At 51.0% G+C, this 26,321-nt stretch overlaps 1 protein-coding gene across 1 annotated transcript in view; it reads right to left on the bottom strand.

Annotated features, from left to right (window-relative positions):
- The window catches only part of TG (thyroglobulin), a 673,226-nt gene that overhangs the window by 82,638 nt on the left and 564,267 nt on the right, over positions 1-26,321 (bottom strand). Inside the window, exon 44 of the mRNA XM_069220782.1 lies at positions 13,791-13,972. Within this exon, the coding sequence (XP_069076883.1) occupies positions 13,791-13,972 (182 nt within the window). The remainder of the gene's footprint in view (positions 1-13,790; positions 13,973-26,321) is intronic.

Below are 26,321 nucleotides of genomic sequence, written 5' to 3'. Positions count from 1 at the left end.
TGTTGGTCCAGAGGACCTGTGTGATAACACTGGATAGGTCTTCGATAGAGAATGAGTAAGGCATGAGGTTTTGTGTGGACTTGTTTGGAGTGTCAAAAGCTTGCTGAACGGTGAGGATTGTGTAAGAGCCTATGAACCGACTCTTCCTGTTAGCCAAGACTTGCTTGTTCTTGCCTTTCGTCTCCAACTGGTATTTTAATACAGTTATGTTTGTAATTGCCCCCTTGGCCTCCTTATCTGTGCCCAGAGGGGGGCAATTGATTCCCCAGTTGATCTCTGTGAGTTTCTTCTTTCATGGTGACTGGGGGCCTTTATGTGTGCAGCAGAAAGCATGTGCATTAGGGTGGATTGTGGCACCTGTGTCAAAGTTTTGATGCGTAAAATTGTTTGTACAGGTATATTACACATTTTTACTTGTCTTCTCTCCTTCATTTCCTCTTGACAGGCCATGCTCCTAGGTTTGTTCTGTGTGCTCTTCCCCCTTAAAGTTTTTTTGTTCGTTTAATGCTGTCCCTATGGGTGGCTCATAAGGGTTCTGCTCTTGAGCCTTTGCCTTCTCATGCAGGTATGAGTGGTGCACCTTTGGGTGAGTGATGGTGTCCATGCTTGTGATACGCAGTTCAGAGTAGTTGGGATAGCTGATGGCTTGGTGAACTAACATGTTCTTGTGTCTTTGCGGGAATTGTGCTTCCACGTGTTTGTTTTCTTGGAGTTTTATATTCCCCTAGATATATATGAGACTGCAGGTTATCTTCAGTTTGCTTCAGTTAATTATTTCCTGTTTGTTGGACTTTTTGCCTTACGCAGGGTCATCCCCAGTCTTTTTGCCTCCTTCCTCCTGGTTTTTCTGACCTCTCGCTGTTGGCTCTAGAACTCTGAGCACTTTATCACTGCTGACCAGTGCTAAAGTGCAGGTGCTCTCCCATCTAAAGTTGGTATGATTGGCTTATACCTAATTGGCATATTTAATTTACCTTTAAGTCCCTTGTACAGTGGTATCTCTATACCCAGGGCCTGTAAATTAAATACTACTAGTGGGCCTGCAACGCTGCTTGCGCCACCCACTGAAGTAGACTTTCAAACTGTCTCAGGCCTGCTAGCGCAGGGCCTGTGTGCGCAGTTTTCTGCCACAGGGACCTGGCATCTAAACATACATGCCAGGCCCAGAACTCCCCTTTTACTACATGTAAGTCTCCCCAAATGTACGCCGTCGCTAGCCCTGTGGGCAGGGTACCATGTATGTAGAAAGTCAGGACATGTGCCATATTGCATGGCCTGTCCTAGTAGTGACAAACAGCCTAACTTGGTGTCTCACTGCTGTGAGTGCTGCCTTCTTATAGGATTGCATTAGAAATGCCGTGCCTTATGTGTAAGGGTATTGTCTGATTTATGAGGGATAGCGTAGGCGTGTTTGGTATGGTTGTGATGGTGATAATAAATGCTGCTTACTGGTGTGGGTGTATTTTTTATTACTATCATAGAAATGCCACTTCTAGAAAGTGCACATTTATCTGTGCTTATGACTCTGGTGTTTTGCAGCTTGACTCCAATCCACATCTGGGCAGAGTGACAGTTGGGGCTTTGTGCATACTTTTCAGACAGCCTGTACACAGGGAGGGTGGAGGTGTCACAGAGGTGCATCTGCATACTGAATAGTCTTCCTGGGCTGAGAGAAGGGAGAGGCGGGGCACACCTGCATTTGTAAAGACTGTGCCCTGGCCTCACACAATAGGGTTGTTAACCCCCCACTGATGTTTGGAGCCTGTGCTGAAAGGAGAGAGGGGGCTCTCCCAGAACCAGTTGTAACTGGCTGGAACCTCCTCTCCCTACCATTGTAAAACACTGTAAGAACTGACTATAAGTACAGGGGAATTTTCCCCACAATTTGGAGACTCTTGGAACCATCTTGGAACTGGACACCAAAGGCTGAAAGGACTTACCAGGAACCACCATGGACTGCTGCTGCTGTGCTGACCTGTGACCTGCCTGGTCACTGTGAAGGACTTGCCACTTGCTGCCTTTCCCTTGTGCTGGCCTGTAGCTGGGCCCTCCACCTGAGGACCTTGTCTTAAGATTCTGTTCCCCAGGGGCAGGGTGATGTGGCCCCTGACCCCTGCATCCATTTCTTCACGAGGGGTGCTTCTCCGTGGTTGCGGCTGCCATAGCGCTGATTGCAGCGCGCTTATGGAGCCTTGGGAGCTCGTAGGCTCCTTGCTGCATTGTGCCCCTTTAAATAAGATCACCGCAGCGGCCCGGGAAGCTGGAAGAACACTTGCGCACCGCATCGGGTGCAGGCGAGTGTCTGCTTGGGCGCCAGGAGGGGTCTGATCTTCTTGTGGCTTCACGGCAGGACCAGGGGAAGGCGCGGGGAGTGCCCCCTTCCCCCGGCCTCTGCGTTAGGAGCAGGATGCTCCTTTTCTGCTGTTAGGTAAAACGGGCATTATTGCGCCCCCCCCAGCTTGGTGGAAGGGCCAGTGGAGGCCCGGGGGGGCCCTCACATATCACGGGTCCCGGGAGGGGCCTGTCATTAAACCGGAGGGGGTGCGTGGTGCCCCCCTCCTGCCCTAAGTTGTTTTTACTGGCTTTGGCCCCCCTCGTGAGGGCCGGTTGAGGCCCTGGGGGGCCCCCAGTAATCACGGCCCCCGAGGGGCTTGTTTATAAAAGAGAGGAGGTGCATGTCGCCCTCCTCTGACCCCAGAGTATAAGGGAGGCCCCCTTTTGCGCATAGGAGCGCCTAGGGCCCCATTGTTCGCCTTCTAGGCACTGGAGGTGCCTTCATCCAACCAGGTACTGTTTAAAGGACCAATATAGTTGCAATCCAAAGTTCTTTCTACAGACTTTTGTTTGATTCATATATTACCTACCTGCGTTTGATGTTTTTACATATGTGTATGCAAATGTTACTCTTATGGACATGCTTGCTAATATGTTTTTCTAACTTGCCATATGTTTTCTAATGTTCCTACTATGGGCATTTTATGATATTCTTATGATAAGTGCTGTGATGTAATAACGTGTTTTCCTGACTACTGCTTATGTTGCAGAATACTGAGTAACCTGTGTGTTATGTGTGACTACTGCTAGTTTGCAGAGTAACTAATTTGTAGCGTTCTGACAACTGCTAAGGTAGCAGGATAGTACTGTTATGTGATGTTTGGTCTAATAATTAAGTTGTGTACAATACAGTATATTTTCATATAATCTGGTGTTGTGTTTCCTTTGTGGTGGGGATATTGCGTCACATGTGTGTGTGTGTTGTGCAAGCGCTTTACACATTGCCTCCGGGTTAAGTGTGACTGCTCGTGCCAAGCTACCAAGGGGGTGAGCAGGGGTTATCTTGGACGTGTAACTCCCTTGCCCTGACTAGAGTGGGTAAGTTCTGCCTGGCTGAGGTGCATACCCCAGCCAACCAGAAACCCAATTTCTAACATTGGTCGTCAGCGGTGAGGATAGGACTTGTGCTTGCACAATACCATTGTGACTCATTATTTCACTACAAGGATTGTGTTTAGACCATCACATGTTGGCTTCTCTTAACTTTCTCTCTTTGGTCATTTTTCCTGTTTTCAGTTCTCACGCTTGTGTATTGTGGTTGTCACATTTGAGTTATTTGTACCTTTTCAAGATGGGGCTTACCTTTGATTTAGAGGACCTGCCGTTTTACACACAGGAGGAATTAGAGGGGTTCTGTAGAGAGAGAGGGCTGCCTGTAGAAGGGGACCTCAGGAGATCTCTGAATTTCTTTGAAAGGTTTGTGACATATACCCAGGGAGGGAGTGTGCTTAGGGGGTACCCAGAGGATCCTGAGTGTAGCGAGGGTTCACAAAGGGAGGGCTCCCAGACCTCATCCCTAGAGAGTGGTAGAGAGACTGATCAGGAGGGTGAGAATGACCAGTTGGGGACGCCAGTTGACAGGGAAGGCCCCAGTGATAGGGAGTCCCTTGCTGGGTCCAGTGTAATAAGCAGGGCTACCTCTCATTCCTTGATGACTGATGAGCTAAGAGATAGGCGGGAAGAGAAGAGAGGGACCTAAAGTTGCAGTTAGCGCACCTAGCTGTTGAGGAGAGAAGGGCTGAGGTAGAGAAGGCCTTAGTACAGGAGAGGATGGCAGAGGCGGAGAGGGCCTTTGCCAGAGAAAGACTCGCTCTAGAGCGCAGTCTGAAGGTTCTGGACTCACCAGTGCTGCAGGTGGAGTCCAGTGGTGGCAGCAATGTACAGTGCTGTAGCAAAGATGTTCCTCACATACCCATAGATCTGGTACCTAGGTTCCAAGAGGGGGGGTGAGATACATCAGTGGTTAAAGAAATATGAGAGGGCTCTGGTAGAGCGCAGGATCCCTGAGAAGGATTGGGGAATTGACCTAGGGAGCTTTATTCCTGAGGAGGGGAGGGATGCCCTACTGACTCTAGAAGAGAGTGACAGGGAGGGGTACTCCGCTGTGAAGAATGCACTGATTGTGAAGTATGTTTTTTCCCCTGAGGAATACAGAAAAAGGTTTAGGGGTGGTAAGAAACTGTCCCACCAGTCTTGGGAGGAGTTTGTGGAGGATTGCTGCATTGCACTAGATGGATGGGTGAAGGGTAAACAATTTTGAAGGGCTGTTTAATCTGATTGTCAGAGAGCACCTGCTTCATTGTTGTTTTTCAGAGTTACGCCAGCACTTGTCAGTGTGTGAGCTCTCTGACCCCAGGGAGCTTGCAAAGGAGGCAGACTTCTGGTTGCGTACCAGAAGGTCTGGTGTGGCATTAGGGGGTGTTCCTAATGAGAGTGGTCTAGGTGTTTCCCAACCAGGTGTGGTGGGAAAGGCTTGTGTCCCAGGTAGGTCCCAGTGTATTGGGGCGGGTAAGGCACCCCATGTCCACTCTCAGATGGGAGGGAATGGGGTTGGGTTGAGGCCCATGGTACCCGAGCTCCAGTCCCTGGAGGGTTCCATGAGTAAACGCCAGGAGGTGAGCCTAGCCTGTGCCGTAGGGCCAGCTGTTCAGAAGGATCCCATTTTGTCATTAGAACTTCAGCGGGTGGCTGGTGATAGCGTTCCGCCGGTCCTGGTGTCTGGTAGTCTCGCTCTACAGCGGAGGAGGCTGAAATCCAGGCATAGGGTTGAGAGGAGGCTGCGTGCCCCAGTGGAGAACCTGGAGGGTCAGGGGTCAGCTCTGAGAGCAGAGCCCCCCAGGAAGGACCTTGGTGAGACCATTTCTGGGCTGGGGGGAATCCAGACTCTGTCAGATGGGCAGAGGTCAGGAGACCTGCGCCAGCCAGACTCTTGGGTGGCCCTTGAGGAAGGTGTTTCCCTGGTGGGGGGTAGGTGTGCCCCCCAGGAAGTCCTGGTGCGCCAGGCAATGATTCAACCGCAGGGTGGTGACTCTGGGTTGGATTATCAGGTTCAGGGGGTAAACTCTGACCTGATGGGGAGTAGGTGTGCTCCCAAGGAAGTCCTGGTGCGCCAGGCAGTGGTTCAACCGCAGGGTAGTGACTCTGGGTTGGATTGCCAGATTCAGGGGTTAAGCTCTGATCTGGTAGGGGGTAGGTGTGCTCCCAAGGAAGTCCTGGTTCGCTGGGCAATGGTCCAGTCTAAGGGTGTCGTTCCTGGACTAGATAGACAGGTTCAGGGGGTAAACTCTGACCTGGTTGGGGGGGGCGGTTAGTGTGCTCACCCCGTGTGAAACTTCTGGTGGCTTCTCCCGAGGTGGGGAGACGCAGGACTCTGGAAGTGGGGTTCAGGGAGGGGGAAGCCCGCCCCGGACCCTGGTGCAACCCAAGGGTGTCGTCCCTAGGTTGGGTGGTCAGTCGCCGGGTAGTGATCCTGGGCTGGCGAGAGAGTTGTGCACAGCTGCTGTACCCAGCACCATGGCAAGTGTGGATTCTGGTGATACCCCTCCTAGGAGAGGAGGGCGGGATCCTAGAAGGAGGGGTAGAGGGAGGAGAGCCTCGCCTCTAGCCCCTGTAGAACCTATGGGTGCGGACCCTAGGTTGGTGGATCAGTGGCAGGGTAGAGCCCCTGAACTAATTGGAAATGGAGTGGAGACAGGTTGCTTTGCACCTGGGGCTACCGCCCCCACTCGGTATGGTTTCAGAGACCAGAGGCTCCTAGATGGCCTGGGGCCTGGTTCTGGTTATTGGCAGCTAGAGAACCCCTGTGGGTTGGTCTAGGCTGCCTGGGAAGCATTGACAGAGAGATCCAAGTGGCGTCAGGAAGGCGCAAAACTAGAACATGCCCCTGCTGTTGTGGGCCTTGGTCCTTGTTCTATCGCCCCAATCAGGGAAGTACATCAAGGTATTGATTGTTCTCCCCTGGCTTTTGGCTGGTAGGGGGTTGTGTTGGACTTTTTGCCTTACGCAGGGTCATCCCCAGTCTTTTTGCCTCCTTCCTCCTGGTTTTTCTGACCTCTCGCTGTTGGCTCAAGGACTCTGAGCACTTTATCACTGCTGACCAGTGCTAAAGTGCAGGTGCTCTCCCATCTAAAGTTGGTATGATTGGCTTATACCTAATTGGCATATTTAATTTACCTATAAGTCCCTTGTACAGTGGTATCTCTATACCCAGGGCCTGTAAATTGAATACTACTATTGGGCCTGCAGCGCTGCTTGCGCCACCCACTTAAGTAGACTTTCAAACCTGTCTCAGGCCTGCTAGCGCAGGGCCTGTGTGCACAGTTTTCTGCCACAGGGACCTGGCATCTAAACTTACAGGCCAGGCCCAGAACTCCCCTTTTACTACATGTAAGTCACCCCTAAGGTACGCCATAGCTAGCCCTATGGGCAGGGTGCCATGTATGTAGAAAGGCAGGACATGTGCCATATTGCATGGCCTGTCCTAGTAGTGAGAAACAGCCTAACTTGGTGTCTCACTGCTGTGAGTGCTGCCTTCTCATAGGATTGCATTAGAAATGCCCTGCCTTATGTGTAAGGGGTATTGTCTGATTTATGAGGGGTAGCATAGGCGTGTTTGGTATGGTTGTGATGGTGATAATAAATGCTGCTTACTGGTGTGGGTGTATTTTTTATTACTATCATAGAAATGCCACTTCTAGAAAGTGCACATTTATATGTGCTTATGACTCTGGTGTTTTGCAGCTTGACTCCAATCCACATCTGGGCAGAGTGACAGTTGGGGCTTTGTGCATACTTTTCAGACAGCCTGTACACAGGGAGGGTGGAGGTGTCACCAAGGTGCATCTGCATGCTGAATAGTCTTCCTGGGCTGAGAGAAGGGAGAGGCGGGGCACACCTGCATTTGTAAAGACTGTGCCCTGGCCTCACACAATAGGGTTGTTAACCCCCCACTGATGTTTGGAGCCTGTGCTGAAAGGAGAAAGGGGGCACTCCCAGAACCAGTTGTAACTGGCTGGAACCTCCTCTCCCTACCATTGTAAAACACTGTAAGAACTGACTATAAGTACAGGGGACTTTTCCCCACAATTTGGAGACACCATCTTGGAACTGGACACCAAAGGCTGAAAAGGACTCACCAGGAACCGCCATGGACTGCTGCTGCTGTGCTGACCTGTGACCTGCCTGGTCACTGTGAAGGACTTGCCACTTGCTGCCTTTCCCTTGTGTTGGTCTGTAGCTGGGCCCTCCACCTGAGGACCTTGTCTTAAGAATCTGCTCTCCAGGGGCAGGGTGCTGTGGCCCCTGACCCCTGCATCCATTTCTTCATGAGGGGTGCTTCTCCGTGGTTGCGGCTGCCATAGCGCTGATTGCAGCGCGCTTATGGAGCCTTGGGAGCTCGTATGCTCCTTGCTGCATTGTGCCCCTTTAAATAAGTCCACCACAGCGGCCCGGGAAGCTGAAAGAACACTCGCACACTGCATCGGGTGCAGGCGAGTGTCTGCTCGGGCGACAGGAGGGGTCTGATCTTCTTGTGGCTTCACGGCAGGGGAAGGTGCGGGTAGTGCCCCCTTCCCCCGGCCACTGCGTGGGAAGCAGGACACTCCTTTTCTGCTGTTAGGTAAAACGGGCATTATTGTGCCCTCCCAGCTTGGTGGAAGGGCCAGTGGAGGCCCGGGGGGGCCCCCACAGATCATGGGTCCCGGGAGGGGCCTGTCATTAAACCGGAGGGGATGCGTGGTGCCCCCCTCCTGCCCTAAGTTGTTTTTACTGGCTTTGCCCCCCTCATGAGGGTCGGTTGAGGCCATGGAGGGCCCCCAGTAATCACGGTCCCCGGAGGGGCTTGTCTATAAAAGAGAGGAGGTGCATGTCGCCCTCCTCTGACCCCAGAGTATAAAGGAGGCCCCCATTTTGCGCATAGGAGCGCCGGGGGCCCCATTGTTTGCCTTCTAGGCACTGGAGGTGCCTTCATCCAACCAGGTACTGTTTAAAGGACCAATATAGTTGCAATCCAAAGTTCTTTCTACAGACTTTTGTTTGATTCATATATTACCTACCTGTGTTTTTACATATGTTTTTACATATGTGTATGCAAATGTTCCTTTTATGGATATGCTTGCTAATATGTTTTTCTAACTTGCCATATGTTTTCTAATGTTCCTACTTTGAGCATTTTATGATATTCTTATGACAAGTGCTGTGATGTAATAATGTGTTTTCCTGACTACTGCTTATGTTGCAGAATACTGAGTAACCTGTGTGTTATGTGTGACTACTGCTAGTTTGCAGAGTAACTAATGTGTAACGTTCTGATAACTGCTAAGGTAGCAGGATAGTACTGTTATGTGATGTTTGGTCTAATAATTACGTTGTGTACAATACAGTATATTTTCATATAATCTAGTGTTGTGTTTCCTTTGTGGTGGGGATATTGCGTCACGTGTGTGTGTGTTGTGCAAGCGCTTTACACATTGCCTCCGGGTTAAGCCTGACTGCTCGTGCCAAACTACCAAGGGGGTGTGCAGGGGTTATCTTGGACGTGTAACTCCCTTGCCCTGACTAGAGTGGGTAAGTTCTGCCTGGCTGAGGTGCATTCCCTAGCCAACCAGAAACCCCATTTCTAACACTGTTGGTAAGCTCTGGTGTCATTGGTGAATATGTAAAATGTCATTTAAAAATTGTAAAGTAAATATACCTCGTTCTTGAATCTAAAATTGTGTGTGCTGTATAGCCATGCTATATTTTTAAAAATAAATAACGCTTCTAGCTGTGAAGTCGCAGAACAGTAAACAAAACTCACCCCTTTTGGAAACCCATTGTAATGCCCGGATCCAATGCACAAGATACTGGGGCCCATATTTAAACTTTATTAGCGCTGCATTTGCGTCATTTTTGTGACGCAAAAGCGGCGCAAACTTGCAAAATACAATTGTATTTTGTAAGTTTGCGCCGTTTTGCGTCTAAAAGAGGCGCAAATGCGGCGCTAAAAAAGTATAAATACGGGCCTGAATGTTTTTAGAAGTTTGCGGATGTGACCTCTGGGGGAATCAGACAAGGTCTGCTTGAAGGGCCCAGTAGGATGTGAAAGGGATGCTGGAAACCATGTGGTGGTACGACGGCCACAAGAATGAACCTAGCAGAGATTCTCTTGGTTGTTTTTTTTTTAGACGTTTATGTTTTGAACAGATTGAATTTTGTGCTAACACAGACACACATTATGCACATCTCTGATCTGTGCCAGAGTTCACAAAGTCAGACAGTGCCTATCAGAGGCGGAAAAAAGAAACCGTAAGAGAGGGGTGATTACAAATTGTGCCTGTTTTCAAAGGGATGTCCATTACGGCACCCTGGTGTATTTACTTATTTATTTATTCATATATTTATTTATCACAAAGGGGTCTGGATGTACGTGAAACAAAGTAAGAAAATGAGACAAGCTTGTTCAGATTTGCTATTTGATATTATTACAGGAACCAGTGCTTAATTTGTGCTTGTTGTTTCCGGTGCGGAGCACCTACACTTATTTTAGAGGGCCGGCGCTTAGTTTTTTTGCCTCAAGCATTTACTGCCAGCAAAAGACATATGGGAAAGACAGACGAAGAGAAAAACGAAAAAGCGTCACAATGGGAGAAAGCAGAAAGCTGCAAGAGTGAGCTGAAGGGGCAGGAAGTGGCTGTAAATGGATTGAGGAGGACCAAGAAGGCACCAGGATTACATTGCCTCAGTATTCCGTGTTCCCACATTTAGTTGCAGCGGCCGTGTATTTAAGAGGAGGGCTGTGGCCACCAGCACCTTTTTATTTACAAATTAAGCACTGCTGGGAACCAAATGTAGACCTGACAAAAATGTTGTAATTAACCTGCTCTCCTTCTGTCGTTGTCTCTTTCCATCTATACACTCTGGCCCTCATTATGAGTCTAATGATCCTAGGACCGCCAGACTCGCGGTGGCGGTCTGACCGCTGCCAAAGCAGTGGACCAACCGCTTTGGCAACGGTCAGACCGCCACATTATGACCATGGCGGTCCGGGCTCGGTCACACTGCCTGTTTCCCTGTGCTGGTGGTCCTAATCTGCCAGGGCAGTGCTGCATGCAGCGCCGCCCTGGGGATTACAACTCCCCCCTCCGCCAGCTTGTACATGGCGGTTGCACCGCTATGTGAAAGCTGGCGGAGAACGGTTGCAGGGAGCCCAATGGACAGTCACTGCCTATGCACTGCAACATTGCCGCTGGCTCGATTACGAGCCAGCATCAATGTTGTGGGCTGTTTCCCAGCTGTGACCCAGTGGGAAACTCGTAATAGGGGCCGTGAGAAGGTCACTGCACTGGCAGTGACCTGACTCCAGTTTTCTGCACACCAAACTCTTAATGAGGACCTCTTTGTCTTACTCTTGCTCTCCTCCCACACTCTCTCTCTCCCCTGTACATGCTGTAATGAACCTTGGTGAGCTGAAGACAGTTATGGAGTCACCAGCAGTCGCCCTGGGCCTTTAAATACCTGCATTCAACGGGCTCTGGCTCACCAGGGAAACGCCTGAGGGAATAAATTGCCTGTGATTGGCTGTGATAATGACAGGCCCTCACCTCAAGCCCTCTAAACATAAGCAAATGAATGAAGCAGGGTAGAAGCAAGCTAAGAGGTGTCAGGGCTAGCACTTCCACATACTTGTAGCATTACTTGATAGGTCAATAATTATGGTTATTGTCTATTATGTATCTGCACACAGACATTCAGTTGAGGGCTAATACCTAGTGTTATTGTTCTGGTCAATAATGCAACAGTGAGAAACATGAATTGCAATTTTGATTTTTGAGGCATCATTGGTAAAGCATAAGAAAATTACCCTACACAGAACATTGGGGGTCATTCCGACCCCGGCGGGTGGCTGGCGCCGCCCGCCGGGCGGAAACCGCCCAAAGACCGCACCGCGGTCAAATGACAGCGGGGGTCATTTTAACTTTCCCGCTGGGCCGGCGGGCGATCTCCAAAAGATCGCCCGCCGGCCCAGCGGGAAAGCCCCTGCAAAGAGGAAGCCGGCTCCGAATAAGCAGACAGTGAAAATCTTTGTGGGGCCCTGTTAGGGGGCCCCTGCACTGCCCATGCCAGTGGCATGGGCAGTGCAGGGGCCCCCAGGGGCCCCATGACACCCGTTCCCGCCAGCCTCTTCCTGGCGGTGTAAACCGCCAGGAACAGGCTGGCGGGAAGGGGGTCGGAATCCCCATGGCGAGGATTCCCTGGGCCAAGGGAAAACCGGCGGGAAACCGCTGGTTCCCCTTTTCTGACCGCGGCTTTACCGCCGCGGTCAGAATAGCCCAGGAAGCACCGCCAGCCTGTTGGCGGTGCTTCCGTGTAACCCGGCCCTGGCGGTTTGAAACCGCCAGGGTCGGAATGAGGGCCATTATGTTTTAATGATAGTTCTTATGCTTACCTATATCAGAGAATTCCACTATATAACTAGTAAAAATTATTTTTTTCTTATTTTGTGTTAAATGTGTATCCAGTATTTTTCTACTACACATAGGGGGTCATTCTGACTCCCGCCGGGCGTGGCCACCGCGCGCCCGGCGGGAGCCGCCAAAATACCGTACCGCGGTCGGAAGACCGCGGCGGGTATTTTGAGTTTTCCCCTGGGCTGGCGGGCGGCCTTCAAAAGGCCGCCCGCCAGCCCAGGGGAAAACGACCTTCCCACCATGAAGCCGGCTCGTAATCGAGCCGGCGGAGTGGGAAGGTGCAACGGGTGCTACTGCACCCGTCGCGTATTTCACTGTCTGCTATGCAGACAGTGAAATACAAGCGGGGCCCTCTTACGGGGGCCCCTACAGTGCCCATGCCATTGGCATGGGCACTGCAGGGGCCCCCAGGGGGCCCGCGACACCCCCTACCGCCATCCTGTTCCTGGCGGGCGAACCGCCAGGAACAGGATGGCGGTAGGGGGTGTCAGAATCCCCAAGGCGGCGCAGCATGCTGCGCCGCCTTGGAGGATTCTGACGGGCAGTGGAAAACCGGCGGGAGACCGCCGGTTTTCCTGCACTGACCGCGGCCAAAGCGCCGCGGTCAGAATTCCCTGCGGGGCACCGCCGGTCTGTCGGCGGTGCTCCCGCCGACCCTGGCCCCGGCGGTCTGAGACCGCCGGGGTCAGAATGACCCCCATAATGTATAGCAAAATGTATGCGTGCTACTTAGTAAACGGGAACCACATCAAAAGATGCCTCAATTCCAATGCAGCTCTTTTACATCAAAAACAAATTTGGGCCATATTTAACAGAAAATGACGGAGCGGGGCGCTGCGCCAAATTTGGCAGCGTCACGCACCGTCATTTTCAAAATGAAGGTATGCACTGTATTTACTAGAATACAGCGCACACCTGTGTTTCCCTCATGCGCTGGCGCTAAATTTGCTGCTGTGCGCCAATGCAGCAACCCTTGCACCATTGTGCCAGGATGGCTCTGTTGAGGGGGTGATTGTTTTTGTGCAGGAAGGGCCACCTTCTTGCACAAAAACATTCTTGAATGGCGATTTGCTCTTTCTGTTTGTGCTGTAGAATGCAGCACACATAGCAAAAGCAAAAAACAAGGGGAAATGAAAGCATTTCACCTTGTTGCGCCATGCTAACGCCACCCCTGGGCTGGCGTTCGATTTTGGAGCTGTCTCAGATTTATGAAAACTAATCTGAGGCAGTGATAAAATGCAATGGGTGTTGCTATGACACACCCACTGCACACCCCCCCACGCAAAGTGCAGCTTGTGAAACTGCCGTATTTACTAGGTGGCGTTAAACCACAAAAAAGTGGCTTAACGCCACCCTGTAAGACACGGCGCAGGGCATTGCGCCACTGAAGTGTCAGAAAAAGTGACACTCCGGTAGCGCTAGGGGCTCTTAAATATTCCCCTTTATTTTTAATGTGGGCCAGTGTCCCTGCGCATCCTCAAGCTGCATCCGCGCCTCACCATCGAAAGCCATTTTCCGCCACGTTGTACGCGCTGGCTGCGTAGACTACATATGCTGGCGGATCCTGGCCTCAGTCCAACTCCCTCACTCTAGCAAGGCCTGTCAGCTACAGTGTGTCCTGCAGAACTTTTCCGGATGGCTTTGTGCCTTCTGTACTCCACAGGTTGCCAAAGTCAACGCCGGCAGACAGCTGTAGACAGGGCCCAGCCCAAGTGCAGCCCAAGACACTATTCCACATGCTAAATAGATTGAACTTTGGACACAGGCCTCTTTAATCCATCATTTCGGTTCTTTGACTGAAACTGCCGGGAAGACGGAGTGCATTTCCATGAGAGGACAAAAACAGGCAAATCTGGATTGTATGAAAATGAACCACTTCCTGTTTTCAACTTGTGAACCACAGCACTTAATCTTCACTCAGGAGAAAACGAATATCTAATTCACCATTTGTGTGGGAATCGGGTTGCAGAGCGGCTTCGCCACCTTTGGTTCTGTGCCTGGGCTCCTTACCGTGTGGAGTTTTCCAGAGCCCTGGAAAAGACCGAATAGTCGTCGCTTGAGTGCTCCAGCGAGTAGTACCAGACGGCGGCGTCTCTGACCAGCGGGTTCAGGCTCTCTCCCCCCAGGGAGTTCTGCAGCGCCTGGTAGAAGGCGGTCTTGCTCTCCCCTCTCCCTTGGCTCTCTTCGAATTTCTGTGGAGCACAAACAAATTGTTGCATGTTTAGGTACAGCATCGAAATTCCGGAGAAATGTAGTAATTTGTGGTTAAAAACTCACGTGAGAAAAAGCAGCTGTTTGTGTTTATACAGTAGCTGCAAGGAGGTTTGAAGAAAGACAAGGAATGGGCTGCTGAAAACATCACATACAAGAAATACTTATGTTAACACCTGCCTCCGCGTTTATGTGGAATACATTACCTCCATTTTTCGCACCCTCTGCGCTTGCAGATGTATCCTGACCCTCGTGCAATGAACCTTAAATAGTCTAGATATAAAATGCATTTATTCTCAAATTCAATCTGAGGGCGCATGCCCTTCATTTTCAAGGTCTGAGGTACTGTACGTCACCAGGTGCTGGGGGAACGGAAGAGGCATCATGCACCATTTGACCCCAAATGACATAAGGGGATGGTGACCCTCACACCAATTCTAGACATCAACAGACAAGTTGACAACTAACAGAATGTGTTGCGGGAGGGCTCAGAGAAAGTGCTGGAGAAGTATTTACAGAAAGTAAACAAGCCTCTAGGAGCCACGGGTATTTTCAGTTCCTGGCACAACATTAATGAACCTTAATGAACCTTAAAAACAAGCAAAGCCAGGGCAGGTTATAGGCAGCTCCTGATATCCTTGGCTAACCAAATTTGACGTCCATGTAGCACCTTGTATATCATCCAGATCAGGTTATTTCTTTGTATTTTGAATATTATGATGAGATAAACATGGCAACAACTACCAGCATCCTAAGAAAAAATCTGCACTGGAGGAGACAATCATGCATGGAATCGGAAAACATGTGTTCTTCTATGATTTTTTTTCCTTGTTTCATACTATTCTTAGACACCGCCATACAAACCTTTGAAGGATTTCATACTGGAGAGTCCTATTTTAATCATTCTTTTCTGATTTCTAGGATGTGGATTATATGACCCATCAAAAGTTTCCATAGCAATTGTTAATCAATTTCTTTCCCTCTTTCCAGACTTCCTAATGGATCCAAAGTGCTTGACTTCCACACCAGAAAACCCACAAATCATCTTGGAGTTCATAATCCATCCAGCATACCTGAAGTGTTCCTCAATGAGACCCTAACTGCAGTATATGTTGCCAGTTTATATATATATACATATCGCTTTTATCTGCATGAGCCTTTCTTACCCGACACCCCCAATATCCAGCTTCATTTACTCTATTGTGATTACTGCTCAGATTTGCCAGTGTGCATTTCCTGTGTCTGTTTGTTGTGCCCTGATCTCCATTCCAACAAGCTGGAGTCCAGGAAAGACAGAGTCATGCATATACCTCACCAGGCGGCAGCCTCTACAACAAATTCTGGGGCACCTTTCTGTGATCTTGCCTCATAACTAGTCAAATCCAGATGATTTTTAGGTCAAGCGCGCAAGCTCTCTGGCCTGTTTCAATCTATCTGTGGGCTTTTAACCACGCCCACCGCACGCCCATCACTATCACTCGTTCATGGGCTTGCCTTTCAAAAATCCTCTGTTATCTTGGGTGTTGGACTTTTGGCCATACGCATGGTCATCCCTAGTCTTTTTGCCTCCTTCCTCCTGGTTTTTCTGACCTTTCGCTGTTGGCTCTAGGACTCTGAGCACTTTATCACTGCTGACCAGTGCTAAAGTGCAGGTGCTCTCCCATCTAAAGTTGGTATGATTGGCTTATACCTAATTGGCATATTTTAATTTACCTATAAGTCCCTTGTACAGTGGTATCTCTATACCCAGGGCCTGTAAATTAAATACTTCTAGTGGGCCTGCAGCGCTGCTTGCGCCACCCACTGAAGTAGACTTTCAAACCTGTCTCAGGCCCGCTAGCGCAGGGCCTGTGTGCGCAGTTTTCTGCCACAGGGACCTGGCATCTAAATTTACTTGCCAGGCCCAGAACTCCCCTTTTACTACATGTAAGTCACCCCTAAAGTACGCCCTAGCTAGCCCTATGGGTAGGGTGCCATGTATGTAGAAAGGCAGGACATGTGCCATATTGCATGGCCTGTCCTGGTAGTGACAAACAGCCTAACTTGGTGTCTCACTGCTGTGAGTGCTGCCTTCTCATAGAATTGCATTAGAAATGCCCTGCTTTATGTGTAAAGGGTATTGTCTGATTTATGAGGGGTAGCGTAGGCGTGTTTGGTATGGTTGTGATGGTGATAATAAATACTGCTTACTGGTGTGGGTGTATTTTTTATTACTATCACAGAAATGCCACTTCTAGAAAGTGCGCATTTATCAGTGCTTATAATTCTGGTGTTTTGCAGCTTGACTCCAATCCACGTCTGGGCAGAGTGACAGTTGGGGCTTTGTGCATACTTTTCAGACAGCCTGTACACAGGGAGGGTGGAGGTGTCACCAAGGTGCATCTGCATGCTGAATAGTCTTCCTGGGCTGAGAGAAGGGAGAGGCCTACATTTGTAAAGGCTGTGCCCTGGCCTCACACAATAGGGTCGTTAACACCCCACTGATGTTTGGAGCCTGTGCTGAAAGGAGAGAGGGGGCACTCCCAGAACCAGTTGTAACTGGCTGGAACCTCCTCTCCCTATCATTGTAAAACACTGTAAAAAAGGACTATAAGTACAGGGGAATTTCCCCCACAATTTGAACATTCTTGGAACTTGAAACTGGACACAGAATGCTGATGAATGGACTCACCAGGAAACCGCCATGGACTGCTGCTGCTGTGCTGACCTGTGACCTGCCTGGTCACTAGGAGGAACTGCCACCAACTGCACCCCTTGTGCTGGCCTGTAGCTGGACCCACCAGCCCTGTACCATCCCCTTGATTATTGTTCCTAGGGGCAGGGTGCTGTGGCCCCTGACCCCTGCAACTAACTTTTCTTTTGCCCAAAGAAATCACCGCCGCAGCCCGGGCTTTAGATGGTTCCTAGCGCTTTGAAAAGCGCTTTTCTTTTGCCAAAGGAAAAATCACCGCCGCAGCCCAGGCTGCAGGTTTTACTTTAGCGCTGTGAAAAGCGCTGTGTTTTGAGTCCCCGGATCACCGCCGCAGCCGGGTTAATTGGTTGTTTCCAAGCGCGAGGATCGCGCTCAACTCGGTGCCCCCGGGGCACGAGAAAAAACCACCTTTAACGAATCCGGAGCAAGCCTGCTCCTAGCGGTGCCCCCGGGGTAGGGATCACTCCGAGGAGCGCCCCAGGGGCACCAGGAGGCCCTGCCTTGGGCCGGAGAGCCATAGAGACGGCGAGGGGAGCGGAGGACGCCTCTCCCTCGCCTGGAGGAGCCTCGGGCGGCTTCGGTAGCCGTCCGTGGGGCGGGAGGAGAGGAGGACGCCTCTCTCCCGCCGGGAGAAGCCTCGGAAGGCTTCTGTTGTCAGGGAGAACGGGCGGCAGCCTCATCGGAGGCTCGCTGCCCCCCCCAGGCCCCTCAGGGCCCCTACGTGGGCCAGCCTGGCACTAAAGGGGTCTCCCCCTCGGAAAGGGCCGACGGAGGCACCGGGAGACCCCAGGAGACCCCAGGAGGTTGCGGGCCCCCAGAGGGGCCCGCTCGCAGATTGGAGGGGGTGCGTGGCGCCCCCCTCCTTACCCCGAGGATTTCCCTGACTTGGGCCCCTCTTGCAGAGGGCCGGTGGAGGCCCGGGGGGCCCTCCAATGAGCACGGGTCCCAGAAGGGGCCCGCCAAGGAAGCAGAGAGGGTGCGTGCCGCCCCTCTCTATTTGCCAAGTTTAGGGAGGCCCCCGTTTTGCGCAGAAGAGCGCCGGGGGCCCCATGATTCGTTTTAGGCACTGAAAGTGCCTCTTCATCATTCCCAGGTACTTTTAAATGGACAAATATAATTATGATTTAAAGTTCTTTCTACAGACTTTCTTAATTGTATTATATTACCTGCCTGTACTATGATGCTTTTACATATGTGTGCACATGTTCCTTTTATGGGCATGACTTGCTAATATGTTTCCCTAACTTGCCATAGGTTTTCTAATGTTCCTACTATGGGCGTTTTATGATATTCTCATGACAAGTGTGCTAATGTGATAACGTGTTTCCTGACTACTGCTTATGTTGCAGAATACTGAGTAACCTGTGTGTTATGTGTGACTACTGCTAGTTTGCAGAGTAACTAATGTGTAACGTTCTGACAACTGCTAAGGTAGCAGGATAGTACTGTTATGTGATGTTGGTCTAATAATTACGTTGTGTACAATACAGTATATTTTCATATAATCTGGTGTCGTGTTTCCTTTGTGGTGGGGATATTGCGTCACATGTGTGTGTGTGTTGTGCAAACGCTTTACACATTGCCTCCGGGTTAAGCCTGACTGCTCGTGCCAAGCTACCAAGGGGGTGAGCAGGGGTTATCTTGGACGTGTAACTCCCTTGCCCTGACTAGAGTGGGTAAGTTCTGCCTGGCTGAGGTGCATTCCCTAGCCAACCAGAAATCCCATTTCTAACATTGGTTGTCAGCGGTGAGGATAGGACTTGCGCTTGCACAATACCATTGTGACTCATTATTTCACTACAAGGATTGCGTTTATACCATCACATGTTTGGCTTCTCTTAACTTTCTCTCTTTGGTCATTTTTTCTGTTTTCAGTTCTCACGCTTGGGTATTGTGATTGTCACAGTTGAGTTATTTGTACCTTTTCAAGATGGGGCTTACCTTTGATTTAGAGGACCTGCTGTTTTACACCCAGGGGGAATTAGAGGGGTTCTGTAGAGAGAGAGGGCTGCCTGTAGAAGGGGACCTCAGGAGATCTCTGAATTTCTTTGAAAGGTTTGTGACATTTACCCAGGGAGGGAGTGTGCGTAGGGGGTACCCAGAGGATCCTGAGTGTAGCGAGGGTTCCCAATGGGAGGGCTCCCAGACCTCATCCCTAGAGAGTGGTAGAGAGACTGATCAGGAGGGTGAGAATGACCGGTTGGGGACGCCAGTTGACAGGGAAGGCCCCAGTGATAGGGAGTCCCTTGCTGGGTCCAGTGTAAGAAGCAGGGCTACCTCTCATTCCTTGACGCCTGATGAGCTAAGAGATAGGCGGGAAGAGAGGGACCTGAAGTTGCAGTTAGCGCGCCTAGCTGTTGAGGAGAGAAGGGCTGAGGTAGAGAAGGCCTTAGTACAGGAGAGAATGGCAGAGGCAGAGAGGGCCTTTGCCAGAGAAAGACTCGCTCTAGAGCGCAGTCTGAAGGTTCTGGACTCACCAGCGTTGCAGGTGGGGTCCAGTGGTGGCAGCAATGTACAGAGCTGTAGCAAAGATGTTCCTCACATACCCATAGATCTGGTACCTAGGTTCCAAGAGGGGGGTGACATACGTCAGTGGTTAAAGGAATATGAGAAGGCTCTGGTAGAGCGCAGGATCCCTGAGAAGGATTGGGGAACTGGCCTAGGGAGTTTTATTCCTGAGGAGGGGAGGGATGCCCTACTGACTCTAGAAGAGAGTGACAGGGAGGGGTACTCCGCTGTGAAGAACGCACTGATTGTGAAGTATGGTTTTTCCCCTGAGGAATACAGAAAAAGGTTTAGGGGTGGTAAGAAACTGTCCCACCAGTCTTGGGAGGAGTTTGTGGAGGATTGTTGCATTGCACTAGATGGATGGGTGAAGGGTAGCACAGTAAACAATTTTGAAGGGCTGTTTAATCTGATTCTCAGAGAGCACCTGTTTCGTTGTTGTTTTTCAGAGTTACGCCAACACTTGTCAGTGTGTGAGCTCTCTGACCCCAGGGAGCTCACAAAGGAGGCAGACTTCTGGTTGCGTACCAGAGGGTCTGGTGTGGCATTAGGGGGTGTTCCTAATGAGAGTGGTCTAGGTGTTTCCCAACAAGGTGTGGTGGGAAAGGAATGGAGTGTCCCAGGTAGGTCCCAGTGGACTGGGATGGGTGAGGGACCCCATGTCCCGTCTCTGAGGAGAGGGAATGGGGCTGGGCTGAGGCCCAAGGTGCCTGAGATCCCGTCCCAGGCCCCTGAAGGTTCCATGAGTGAACGCCAGGAGGTGAGCCTAACCTGTGCCGTAGGGCCAGCTGTTCAGAAGGATCCCATTTTGTCATTAGGACTTAGGCGGGTGGCTGGTGATAGCGTTCCGCCGGTCCTGGTGTCTGGTAGTCTCGCTCTACAGCGGAGGAGGCGGAAATCCAGGCATAGGGTTGAGAGGGGGCTGCGGGCCCCAATGGAGAACCTGGAGGGTCAGGGGTCAGCTCTGAGAGCAGAGCCCCCCAGGAATGACCTTGGTGAGACCATTTCTGGGCTGGGGGGAATCCAGACTCTGTCAGATGGGCAGAGGTCAGGAGACCTGCGCCAGCCAGACTCTTGTGTGGCCCTTGGGGAAAGTGTTTCCCTGGTGGGGGGTAGGTGTGCCCCCCAGGAAGTCCTGGTGCGCCAGGCAATGATTCAACCGCAGGGTGGTGACTCTGGGTTGGATGATCAGGTTCAGGGGGTAAACTCTGACCTGATGGGGAGTACGTGTGCTCCCAAGGAAGTCCTGGTGCGCCAGGCAGTGGTTCAACCGCAGGGTAGTGACTCTGGGTTGGATTGCCAGATTCAGGGGGTAAGCTCTGATCTGGTAGGGGGTAGGTGTGCTCCCAAGGAAGTCCTGGTTCGCTGGGCACTGGTCCAGGCTAAGGGTGTCGTCCCTGGACTAGATAGACAGGTTCAGGGGGTAAACTCTGATCTGGTTGGGGGGGCGGTTAGTGTGCTCATCCCCCCGTGTGAAACTTCTGGTGGCTTCTCCCGAGGTGGGGAGACGCAGGACTCTGGAAGTGGGGTTCAGGGAGGGGGAAGCCCGCCCCAGACCCCGGTGCAACCCAAGGGTGTCGTCCCTAGGTTGGGTGGTCAGTCGCCAGGTAGTGATCCTGGGCTGGCGAGAAAGTTGTGCAGGGCTGCTGTACCCAGCACCCTGGCAAGTGTGGATTCTGGTGATACCCCTCCTAGGAGAGGAGGGCGGGATCCTAGAAGGAGGGGTAGAGGGAGGAGAGCCTCGCCTCTAGCCCCTGTAGAACCTATGGGTGCGGACCCTAGGTTGGTGGATCAGTGGCAGGGTAGAGCCCCTGAACTGATCGGAAATGGAGTGGAGACAGGTTGCTTTGCAACTGGGGCTACCGCCCCCCACTCATTATGGTTTCAGAGACCAGAGGCTCCTAGATGGCCTAGGGCCTGGTTCTGGCCATTGGCAGCTAGAGAATCCCCGTGGGTTGGTCTAGGCTGCCTGGGACGCATTGACAGAGAGATCCCAGTGGAGTCAGGAAGGCGTAGAACTGGAACATGCCCCTGCTGTTGTGGGCCTGGGTCCCTGTTCTATCGCCCCAATCAGGAAAGTACATCAAGGTATTGATTGTTCTCCCCTGGATTTTGGCTGGTAGGGGGTTGTGTTGGACTTTTGGCCATACGCATGGTCATCCCTAGTCTTTTTGCCTCCTTCCTCCTGGTTTTTCTGACCTTTCGCTGTTGGCTCCAGGACTCTGAGCACTTTATCACTGCAGACCAGTGCTAAAGTGCAGGTGCTCTCCCATCTAAAGTTGGTATGATTGGCTTATACCTAATTGGCATATTTTAATTTACCTATAAGTCCCTTGTACAGTGGTATCTCTATACCCAGGGCCTGTAAATTAAATACTACTAGTGGGCCTGCAGCGCTGCTTGCGCCACCCACTGAAGTAGACTTTCAAACCTGTCTCAGGCCTGCTAGCGCAGGGCCTGTGTGCGCAGTTTTCTGCCACAGGGACCTGGCATCTAAATTTACTTGCCAGGCCCAGAACTCCCCTTTTACTACATGTAAGTCACCCCTAAAGTACGCCCTAGCTAGCCCTATGGGTAGGGTGCCATGTATGTAGAAAGGCAGGACATGTGCCATATTGCATGGCCTGTCCTGGTAGTGACAAACAGCCTAACTTGTTGTCTCACTGCTGTGAGTGCTGCCTTCTCATAGGGTTGCATTAGAAATGCCCTGCTTTATGTGTAAACGGTATTGTCTGATTTATGAGGGGTAGCGTAGGCGTGTTTGGTATGGTTGTGATGGTGATAATAAATACTGCTTACTGGTGTGGGTGTATTTTTTATTACTATCACAGAAATGCCACTTCTAGAAAGTGCGCATTTATCTGTGCTTATAATTCTGGTGTTTTGCAGCTTGACTCCAATCCACGTCTGGGCAGAGTGACAGTTGGGGCTTTGTGCATACTTTTCAGACAGCCTGTACACAGGGAGGGTGGAGGTGTCACCAAGGTGCATCTGCATGCTGAATAGTCTTCCTGGGCTGAGAGAAGGGAGAGGCGGGGCACACCTACATTTGTAAAGGCTGTGCCCTGGCCTCACACAATAGGGTCGTTAACCCCCCACTGATGTTTGGAGCCTGTGCTGAAAGGAGAGAGGGGGCACTCCCAGAACCAGTTGTAACTGGCTGGAACCTCCTCTCCCTATCATTGTAAAACACTGTAAAAAAGGACTATAAGTACAGGGGAATTTCCCCCACAATTTGAACATGCTTGGAACTTGAAACTGGACACAGAGCGCTGATGAATGGACTCACCAGGAAACCGCCATGGACTGCTGCTGCTGTGCTGACATGTGACCTGCCTGGTCACTAGGAGGAACTGCCACCAACTGCACCCCTTGTGCTGGCCTGTAGCTGGACCCACCAGCCCTGTACCATCCCCTTGATTATTGTTCCCAGGGGCAGGGTGCTGTGGCCCCTGACCCCTGCAACTAACTTTTCTTTTGCCCAAAGAAATCACCGCCGCAGCCCGGGCTTTAGATGGTTCCTAGCGCTTTGAAAAGCGCTTTTCTTTTGCCAAAGGAAAAATCACCGCCGCAGCCCAGGCTGCAGGTTTTACTTTAGCGCTGTGAAAAGCGCTGTGTTTTGAGTCCCCGGATCACCGCCGCAGCCGGGTTAATTGGTTGTTTCCAAGCGCGAGGATCGCGCTCAACTCGGTGCCCCCGGGGCACGAGAAAAAAACACCTTTAACGAATCCGGAGCAAGCCTGCTCCTAGCGGTGCCCCCGGGGTAGGGATCGCTCCGAGGAGCGCCCCAGGGGCACCAGGAGGCCCTGCCTTGGGCCGGAGAGCCATAGAGACGGCGAGGGGAGAGGAAGACGCCTCTCCCTCGCCTGGAGGAGCCTCGGGCGGCTTCGGTAGCCGTACGTGGGGCGGGAGGAGAGGAGGGCGCCTCTCTCCCGCCGGGAGAAGCCTCGGAAGGCTTCTGTTGTCAGGGAGAACGGGCGGCAGCCTCATCGGAGTCTCGCTGCCCCCCCCAGACCCTTCAGGGCCCCTACGTGGGCCAGCCTGGCACTAAAGGGGTCTCCCCCTCGGAAAGGGCCGACGGAGACCCCGGGAGACCTCAGGAGGTTGCGGGCCCCCCTTGGAGAGGGCCGGTGGAGGCCCAGGGGGCCCTCCAATGAGCACGGGTCCCAGAAGGGGCCCGCCAAGGAAGCAGAGAGGGTGCGTGCCGCCCCTCTCTATTTGCCAAGTTTAGGGAGGCCCCCGTTTTGCGCAGAAGAGCGCCGGGCGCCCCATGATTCGTTTTAGGCACTGAAAGTGCCTCTTCATCATTCCCAGGTACTTTTAAATGGACAAATATAATTATGATTTAAAGTTCTTTCTACAGACTTTCTTAATTGTATTATATTACCTGCCTGTATTATGATGCTTTTACATATGTGTGCACATGTTCCTTTTATGGGCATGACTTGCTAATATGTTTCCCTAACTTGCCATAGGTTTTCTAATGTTCCTACTATGGGCGTTTTATGATATTCTCATGACAAGTGTGCTAATGTGATAACGTGTTTCCTGATTACTGCTTATGTTGCAGAATACTGAGTAACCTGTGTGTTATGTGTGACTACTGCTAGTTTGCAGAGTAACTAATGTGTAACGTTCTGACAACTGCTAAGGTAGCAGGATAGTACTGTTATGTGATGTTGGTCTAATAATTACGTTGTGTACAATACAGTATATTTTCATATAATCTGGCGTTGTGTTTCCTTTGTGGTGGGGATATTGCGTCACATGTGTGTGTGTGTTGTGCAAACGCTTTACACATTGCCTCCGGGTTAAGCCTGACTGCTCGTGCCAAGCTACCAAGGGGGTGAGCAGGGGTTATCTTGGACGTGTAACTCCCTTGCCCTGACTAGAGTGGGTAAGTTCTGCCTGGCTGAGGTGCATACCCTAGCCAACCAGAAACCCCATTTCTAACAGTGGGTAAATGCTTTAAGTTTGTCCCTTCTTGGGGTGGTTTTGTTGCTGCCTTGGCTGTTGACCCTATTACATGGATAATTGCACTTTTGCCAATACGTTTGACTGAGAGCGAACTTATTTTTCCTTTTGTGTCTCTCCTTCGTGCTCATGCTCATGACGGCCGTGGCACTTTGAATTGGCTCACTTAAGTCAACTGTTTTACTTTTAATTTTCAATTTATGTGGCAACAAAGTCCAGTTAGTAATTTACAACGCTAATAGCTCTAATTCAAGCAAACACAAGACCCATTGCATTGCAAACGCTTGTTATTTTGTTGACTGCGGTCCAAACCAGACCTGAGCAAGCTATGTTTGGCTTTGGTGCAGTGTGGGTCCAGGTTGGGGGATTATTTTGAAAGTTGTGGGTGAGATGTGGGGCATAGGATCCCTTAGGATCTGCTGGTAAAGGAGGCTTTATGTCCTGTTTTCTTGATTGCCTAGGGGCGATTCTATAAACTCTAAACCTTGTGTAATTGTGAAGGAGTTGCTTTTGGGGTGTCACATGTCCTGTTTGTAACTAGTTTAGCATTCTTTGAAGCTTCAATCAATCAATCAATCAATCAGGGATTTGTAAAGTGCACTACTTACCCTCGAGGGTCTCAAGGCGCTGTTGAGGGGAGTAGGGAGAAGGCAGGGGGGAGGTGCTGCTACTGCTCGAACTGCAAGGTCTTGAGAAGATTCCTGAAGGTAAGGAGGTCTTTGGTCTGGCGCCGTGGGTGGGAAGAGTGTTCCACGTTTTGGCGGTGAGGTGCGAGAATGATCTACCGCCGGTTGTAGTTCTGCGGACGCGTGGGACAGTTGCGAGGGTGAGGTCGGCGGAGCGGAGATGCCGGGTCGGGTGTAGAAGGAGAGTCGTATGTTGAGTTATTCTGGTCCGGTGTTGTGCAGTGCTTTGTGAGCGTGGGTGAGGAGTTTGAAGGGATTCTCTTGTTGACTGGGAGCCAGTGCAGGTTTTTCAGGTAGTCTGTGATGCGGCAGTGGTGGGGGATGTCCAGGATGAGGCGTGCTGAGGTGTTCTGAATGTGTTGCAGACTCTTCTGGAGTTTGGCCATGGTTCCTACATAGAGGGCATTGCCGTAGTCCAGCTTGCTGCTTACGAGGGCTTGGGTGACTGTTCTTCTGGTTTCGTGGGTTTCCATTTGTATATCTTTCAGAGCATGCTGAGAGTGTTGAAGCAGGAGGAGGAGATGGCATTAACTTGCTGGGTCATGGATAGTGGGAGTCAGAGCGGTTCTGAGAGTAGCAGGCCACCAGGAGTCATCCCATGCGGAGGGGGTGGAGCCGAAGATGAGGACTTCCTTCTTGTCGGACACTATAATGGGAAGACCTCCAAAAAGTCCTTCATCATAATCGATATGCAATAAGGCAGTTCACAGACAAGAGCAATTCAGCTGTTAACAATGAGAAAGATCATGAGAAGAGAGCGAATGTGGAAAACATATTTTTAGGCCCATTGTTAATTGGTGGGATGAGTGACAACTCTGAGGGCGAAGATAACTGTAGCTGGGTTTCACATCACAAAGTGGTAGAGGCTGTACTTTAGGAGTTAAAAAGGGAACATCACAACATGAATGGAATTATGATTTGTATGGGTCTTGTCGAGATATTTGGGTTTTCTGTTTTATTAACTGTGTAGGCTCTGCCTTTAGGTGGGCATAAGTCAATCAATGAGGTCATACTTGCAGAGCACAGTTTGTAACCCCAGAGGGTATCCAGGCGCTTGCTGCAGGTATTAGTCAAAGAGCCAGGTCTTGAGCCCTTTCCTGAAGTGGGTCAGCGAGGAAGCAATGCAAAGGTGGAGGGTGTTCCAGGCTTTGGCGGCACGATGGGAGAAGGAGCGTCCTTCGGAGTGGCAGCGGCGTATGCCAAGGTGTGGTGTGCGGGTGGAGGTTCCAGGGAGGTTAGTGGAATTGCAGGCGGTAGTTCAAGTAGGCAGATCCTTGGTCGTGGAGGGCTTTGTAGGCGTGGGTCAGGAGTTTGAACTGCCATCTTTCTTGGATCAGGAGCCAGTGGAGGTCCTTCAGGTGCTGGGTGATGTAGGTTCTCTTGGGCAGGTTGAGGATCAGTCTGGGAGCTGCATTCTGGATCATCTGGAGTCTTTGCATGAGTTTGGTGGTGATGCCTGCATAGAGTGCATTG

Source organism: Pleurodeles waltl, chromosome 2_2 (assembly GCF_031143425.1).
Source record: "Pleurodeles waltl isolate 20211129_DDA chromosome 2_2, aPleWal1.hap1.20221129, whole genome shotgun sequence".
NCBI classification, from domain to species: domain Eukaryota; kingdom Metazoa; phylum Chordata; class Amphibia; order Caudata; family Salamandridae; genus Pleurodeles; species Pleurodeles waltl.
The sequence above is the reverse complement of the archived record's forward strand: the minus strand, read 5'-3'. Positions and strand labels throughout refer to the sequence as shown.